Source organism: Squalius cephalus, assembly GCF_949319135.1.
Source record: "Squalius cephalus genome assembly, chromosome: 9".
NCBI lineage: Eukaryota > Metazoa > Chordata > Actinopteri > Cypriniformes > Leuciscidae > Squalius > Squalius cephalus.
The window spans coordinates 38,266,812-38,274,358 of record NC_137130.1 but is presented as its reverse complement, the minus strand read 5'-3'; the positions used below and the strand labels follow the sequence as shown (position 1 = coordinate 38,274,358).

The window sequence follows — 7,547 nt, the reverse complement described above, 5'->3', positions numbered from 1 at the left end:
ATCGGCTCGCGCTGCTTCGGTCCAAACTGATAAACAACGGTCCGTCAACCACACAATAACGAGTAGCTCAGTTTCGTTCCGCTTACATTACGTTTGCCATTTGATGTCGGGCAATGTTGTGGTCGCGCCAGCGTCTCTTACATGATGAGCGCGCTTGCCACACGCCACGCGCCTACATTTGAATTAACTAAATTTTGGTCGGCAGGAAAAATTGTCCAACGAACCGTTCGGTTTGAAAATGCGTACCGAACACCGAACCGAATTCGGCTGGGTATACATCCGCGCTAAAATATCAAGGTGAAAGTCATCATAGCTTGCGTAGTATAGACCCAGCTCCCAACCTAACTTTGAGAATAGATTAACGGCGATATTTTTTTTATCGCCCGATAAGAGTCTCACGTTAACGCAGCACGATAACGGCCCACCACTAATATATATATATATAGCCGCTCTGGAGAAAACCATGATGTCATCGTCCATCTGAGTTCAGTTCTCATATAATGGTGTCAATGCAGGCAGATTAATAATATTGTTGTTGAACATTAAATGAAATGCCCCCAACTAAGCAAGACAAAAGCCAATGGCGACAAAAGGCGACAGTGGCAAAGAGCCCAAACTCCGCCAGTGGCAGATTGGAGGAAGCTCGAGTGTGAAGTGGAGCCTGATCTCTAGTGAAGGCGTGGGTTTACCGGCCGGCTGTCTCTCCGCCTCCAGCAGGTCCAGGTGCTGCGTGGGGTCGTGTGCCTCAGCGTCCCCGAAGCCCGTGTCAGGGCTGCTGGTGGGCTCGTCCTCGGGGCCCGCGGGGACACTGGTGTCGTGCCGACTCAACTCCAGCACCGCCGCCAGCATCTCCTCGTCATTGATGCCGTTAAACTCAGACTGCTCACTGTGCTGCACCTGGGTACATGTGGAGAGAGAGCAGGTCCGATTCATTTTGGCGAACATTTAATTTGAACAGGGGTGAAAAGTTCAGGGTCAGTACGATTTTGACCAGACCAATCAGAGCAGAGTAGACCAATCACAACAGACTGGGTCATGTGACCAATCAGAGCAGAGTAGACCAATCACAACAGACTGGGCCATCTGACCAATCAGAGCAGAGTAGACCAATCACAACAGACTGGGTCATGTGACCAATCAGAGCAGAGTAGACCAATCAGAGCAGAGTAGACCAATCACAACAGACTGGGTCATGTGACCAATCAGAGCAGAGTAGACCAATCACAACAGACTGGGTCATGTGACCAATCAGAGCAGAGTAGACCAATCACAACAGACTGGGTCATGTGACCAATCAGAGCAGAGTAGACCAATCAGAGCAGAGTAGACCAATCACAACAGACTGGGTCATGTGACCATTTTAAATAGATTGCAGCAATAAACATTTTATCAGAACCTCTAGTAAATTACATGTTATTTTGATTTGTTGTCTGTTCAGAATTGTGGGAGAATCATAAGATCTATTTTTATATGCACAATACTTCATGTGGTCATGTGGTCATGAAGTCTACTGGCATGTCAAGTCAAGAATGAAATGTTTTGCAATAAGACTAAATGTGAATGATATCCAAGTTTTTTTTTCCTTGTTGGAATTGAAATAGGAATTGTCAAAATTGAAACGATATCCATCCCTCCTCGTGACATGACAGCTTTGTGTAGTTTGTTGCATAAATGTTTGATTTACAAAGGCCGAGTGGACTGAGTCCAGCACTGCACCCCTCTCCTCCTCACCTCGTCCGTCCTGTCGTCTTCCGGATGATGTCTGCGGCCGACCTTCCTGACCAGCTCCTCCTCACTGTCAGAGTCGCACAACACACTCCCCGAGCTCTCCGGCTTCACAGAGCCTTTCCTGTAACACACACATTTACAGCACATGAGTGTGAACACACCAACACTAGGGCCATCACGATTCCTGGATTAAAGTCGAGTACTCGATTAAAAAAACATCCTTGACTGCAATTTACTGGAAGTGGCGCGTTCAACTGAGGAGAATCCACGAACCGCATTATTACACCGTTTACTAAGGCTAAGCTAAAGCTATATATATATATATACGTTTTAAAATCATAATATAGCAGTGCTATTGGGAACATCACAAAGGCTGCGATTCAGTTCAAGAACCCAATGTGATTGATTACTTTGATACTTTATTTGAACCAATTATTATTGCTTATTATTTATCAGTATTTTAAGTCATTTTAAAGGCTGTTGTTCACTTGGATCTTTTTTTAATCACCACAATTTTTTATACGATTAATCGATGAAATAATCGGTAGAATACTCGATAACTAAAATAATGGAGACTCAAGGCTGAATGTGACCTCAGCATGCACATCATCATCATCAGAGGGCGGCTCTCACCGTAGTGTCGAGGAGTTGACGGACTGTGACGTCTTCAGGGTCCTGGAGCTGAAACGAAACGAGCCGTTAGCGAGTGTGAGGGCGCTACACTAAACAGTCCACAGTAAACGACAGCTTTATTAAAGCTCAGATTAAAGCTTCTCTTTAGAATAGCCTTTAGCTCTTTATTCTTTATTTTATCTCTATTATTATAGTAGTGATGATCATGAGTGTGAGGTGTGCGCTCACAGGGCGGCCTGCGCGCTCCAGCCGAGGCTGAGGGGGGGGCGCGTGGCGTCGGTGCAGTGGGACAGCAGCGTCAGGTGTTTGGGGATCAGCACCTGCTGGCCCAGCTTGCTGTTCACAGACAGCTGAGTGTTGTAGCTGTAGCGCTTCAGGTGGAGGATCAGCACCCTGCAGACACACACACACACATTAGGGCTCGTACACACACACACATTAGGGCTCGTACACACACACACATTAGGGCTCGTACACACACACACACACATCAGGGCTCCTACACACACACACATCAGGGCTCCTACACACACACGCTGTCAAGCGAAATTACAGGACTTTCCCAGCACCACTTTTGGAGTTTTCAAGAGATCTCACTAATCAAACAATATCTTTATTATCTTTCAAATTCTCAAAAGGTAAATAGATAAATAAAAATAAACTAATAAAGCAAAGTGGTACACATAAAGTGCCGCAGATGCAATGACTGTGTGTGAATACTTTAATCATTGAAAGGATACTATGACAGAAATATCACTTTCTTTTAATTGAACTGATTTCCCCCTTCATTAATATATGATTGACCTGAAGAATGAAAGCTGTATCATATACTTGCATATTTATGAGCAATATTACACTCATAGCCATGCGAAATGGCTCTATATCTGTATCAGACGGGCTCTAGCGTTCATTTTTGTTTTATCGATAAAATTAAACACTAATTTCACATATATTGTCAGTCTTTCAATAATTCAAGCAATTTTTAAGTACCCTTTCATAAATATGCCTGTTTTCAAGGGTTTTCCAGGACTTAAATTTCAAATTCAATCACTTCAAGCACTTTAAGCTGCTTGTACGAACCCTGTCAAATGTGTGTTTTCAATAGACCCACAAATCAAAGCTGCTAAAGTACGCATGTGTGTTAATCCCAACCTGGGAAGCCGGCTAAATTTGTGAGAGACGGTCGCTGCTTTTCCACTGCATTTCTCACAGGAATACTCGATCTCCTCCATCTAGAAACACAGAGTCAGAAGGTGATGAGAATCGTCTCATATGAAAAGTACCATATAGTGAAACAGAAGTCAATATCCACACACAATATATATATATAACGTTTTAAAATCATAATATAGCAGTGCTATTGGGAAAATCACAAAGGCTGCGATTCAGTTCAAGAACCCAATGTGATTGATTACTTTGATACTTTATTCGCACTGATTGTCAGTCACAAGCATTGCTTTTACAGGCGTTAAAGGAGAACTCCGGTCAATTTTAACATTGAGCTCATTTTTTTGTACATTTGGAGTGCTGTCAATACAGAGAACAACGACAAAAATCGGTGTTGCCTACACCGAGTTATTCTATTTTTAAAATTTGCACCCTGTTGACTTCAATGGGGCAAGTACTAAACCTGCTTTTAGCCTCTTAACATCCTTGATGTGTCATTACAAGTGCACAGAAAATGTGAGTGATTCCTTCTGAGTGAACACGAGTGAGTCTGACTGCAGTAGATGTGAAAGAAATGTATAAAAATGATGTTATTTAAGCCAGCGCAAATACCTGTTTACATCCTGTTTTTCGGTTGAAGTCCAAAGTAGTCGATTGCCGAGTTCACGCGCGTGATCATAGGTATTAAACCTATGCGTGTGAACTCTGCAATCGACTACTTTGGACTTCAACCGAAAAACAGGATGTAAACAAAGGTATTTGCGCTGGCTTAAATAACATCATTTTTATACATTTCTTTCACATCTACTGCAGTCAGACTCACTCGTGTTCACTCAGAAGGAATCACTCACATTTTCTGTGCACTTGTAATGACACATCAAGGATGTTAAGAGGCTAAAAGCAGGTTTAGTACTTGCCCCATTGAAGTCAACAGGGTGCAAATTTTAAAAATAGAATAACTCGGTGTAGGCAACACCGATTTTTGTCGTTGTTCTCTGTATTGACAGCACTCCAAATGTACAAAAAAATGAGCTCAATGATCAAATTGACCGGAGTTCTCCTTTAAAGCATCAGGGAAAAATAAAACCTCAAAACTGTTTTATAAAGCAGTTGCTCATCATCATTTAAAGAGACATGCACCGAAACGGGTCGCTGTGTTTTTGAGGAGGTTAAAGGGTGTTTTACACGACCATTGAGGAATTTTAACCAAAGTATATTACAAACTTTACATGAAGACCCTAAAGTGTCACACCAACTTGTGGACAATGGGCATCCGATGACCCCTTTAACAGTTGTTTAGAGTCACGAATGTTTGGAACGAAAACTTCAGTCAGATTTCTGCATTAGATTTGTCGGTCAGACAGAATAAAAGTGGAAATCGTCTTTCTGCCAGTACGTCGCATTTATAAAAAGATAAAAAAAGAAAAGAAAAAAAGAGAAAACTAGTACAGCAGTAAGTTACCCCAGTACACAAAGCAGCACTGCGCAACTTCACGTTTGTTTCATAAAAAAAAAAAAAAAAAAAAAAAGGGCCAACAGTATTAACATGCTTTCAAAGAGCCATTACATTTACATTTACACATGGTGATGTTTATGAAACACTGAACACAAGAGCACAGAGACTAGAGAGCCAGTGCTGGACTCTTCTCTGCTAAACGGAGTCGGGTTCAGACTCGGGACGCAAGAACCGATCATTTGATCTCATGTAGTGACGACAGACGCCGTGTCTGTAGCGCTTCACAACGTCCCCGACTAGCATGCCTAATTTTCCGGTCCTCCACGACGGGCTCAGTCCCATCACACAGGAGCACAGACGCGCTTCCTTACGCTAATCTACAGAGAGACGAGCAGGGGACTGGTGCTGCTAGGGGAGTTAGCAATGAAGGAGACAACAGAGCAAAAAGATGTGCTGGCGAACGTTAGCATCGTGTAGTCTGACGCGTTTCTTGTCCATGAAACAAGAATTTAGGAATCAAATTTGCATAATTTGACCACTCTGGGCATGTGACCAAAAGCACATGCCGTACTGGTCAGTCTCGCGCGAACAGGCCTTTGAAGTTTGGCTCGTTCACATTGGACAGCGGGTGAGATGACGAGGCTCACCCTGAAGAAGAGATCCAGAGAGTCCTGTATGGACCTCATCGGGAGCGTTTTCTTGCGTCGAGGAAGATCGATGGACAGATCGTTGAACTGCTCACGCTTCGTCACCACTTCTCCACAGCTGCGCACCGAGGGGGAGACACCAGAGATAGTCATGAGTTAACACAATACCAGCAGCGATGGCTACAGTCATGGCAATCAACAGGGTTTCAATTTTTTAAATAATTGTGATTACACCCAATTCAAAACATTGTTTACAATAATTTAACAATTTTCTTAAAAACAATCAATATACAAAATCAGACTGTATACCAATAGGAACAACAGTAATAATAACATTTACACAGAATCTCTCAATTTAAAATTTGTCAGAAATTCTCAAAAAAAAAAAAAATTTCCAGAAGAAACCTTTTTAAAAATGTCCATCAATATATTTTCTTAATAAAAACGTTGTCTAATATTTAATAAAAAAGGACATTCGATTCAAATATGTTTTACACTCATGACATTCTTCCACTAATCACAAACCGGTTTCTCTTCCCCTCTTCGAGGACCGAGTTATTAAACATCCGAGTCAACTCATGGCGTCTCGTGGGTGAGTGCGGTCAGGGCGGGGCAAAAAAAAATATTTTTCAATTCATCGTTTTTTAAAGTCGAATCTCAAAGGCCATGAACCGATTTTTTTCCCGTATTTATTCATCCATCACCCAAACGCCAGTATTAATTTCCCCCCACTGTTCATAGGCTAGCATGTTACAGCTAATGTGGTGAGATCTTATGTGTGTTTTATCTTAAACATAAGATAAGCTGATCCTGTTTGATCAAGGCGTCTGTTCTCACTCGTCCAATTTTCAGCATACATTTTTTATCTTGCATCAAAATCCTGTCTATTCATTGTATGCCTTTGAAATACAGAGCTGGGTTCTGTGTTAATGTACCCGAGTGCACCTAAAATAAAGAGTTTAATGTACTGGTCTGTGGCTATTAATTACTTTTTATTAATTAACCACTTGTAAACTTATGTTCACTGTTCTTTTCTATAAATATAGGATCTGTATTAAATCTATAATCATGAGTCGATTCGGGAATTGAAAATGGAATTGAGAGATAGATAGTTTTATAATAATGTCATGTCAGCATCTAAGGCTATTTTCATGGGGAAAATGCAATTCCAATATAAATACAACAAAACCAAGTAAACAAACACAACAAGTCATATTATATATATATAATTAACATGATAAAAAAAATCCAAAACCTTTTCAGGCATAATCTTACTAAATAAACCCTTAAGTGGAATAACTTCATAAAAGAGCATTCTACTCGTATTAAACCTAAGACAGTCCAATCAAATGTGTTTTCCAGAGAGAGGAATCTTACAAACATGCATAGAGTTGTTGTTCATCATTAAGCAAAAAAGCCAAGCTTGTGTGACCTACACGACCTCTGCTGAACACCACTGGATCAGATCTAGCTTTAAGAGCGATTAAAAGTCTGTGTGAAGTTTCCTGATGAGTTTCATATAGCTTATTATTCTTGCACGCGTCCCACTCCTCCTGCCACCTATCCAACATATACCGATTACTCACGGGCCTGATATCTGAGGGAGGAATTTGACATCCATGACCTGAGAGCTTGCGAAGGGACACTGAATCGAGTGCTTGATGAGCTCACCTCTTGCATGTGATGGTGTGCTGCACCTCGAACTCCATGTTGACGGTGACGGGGCAGGTGTAGACGCGCGAGGGGTCCGCCTCCTCCGCCAGCCGCGCGCTCTGAGGCTCGTCCCAGGCCCACGGCTCGCTCTTGCAGCTCTTGTTCATCTTCTCCACGTCCTCCTTCAGCTGGTCCAGACACTGGCTCAGGAACTCATGGGCATCCTGGGAAAAAAACACACCATTGGCACTCACGTCATATGA

At 42.1% G+C, this 7,547-nt stretch overlaps 1 protein-coding gene across 1 annotated transcript in view; it reads right to left on the bottom strand.

The window, feature by feature from the left end:
* Positions 1–7,547, bottom strand: part of usp37 (ubiquitin specific peptidase 37) — a 33,244-nt gene that overhangs the window by 9,430 nt on the left and 16,267 nt on the right. Inside the window, exons 12-18 of the mRNA XM_079880601.1 lie at positions 7,303–7,508; positions 5,632–5,749; positions 3,514–3,593; positions 2,590–2,754; positions 2,362–2,409; positions 1,732–1,849; positions 690–897 (exon numbers count right to left, since the gene is read on the bottom strand). Coding sequence (XP_079736727.1) covers positions 690–897; positions 1,732–1,849; positions 2,362–2,409; positions 2,590–2,754; positions 3,514–3,593; positions 5,632–5,749; positions 7,303–7,508 — 943 coding nt within the window. The remainder of the gene's footprint in view (positions 1–689; positions 898–1,731; positions 1,850–2,361; positions 2,410–2,589; positions 2,755–3,513; positions 3,594–5,631; positions 5,750–7,302; positions 7,509–7,547) is intronic.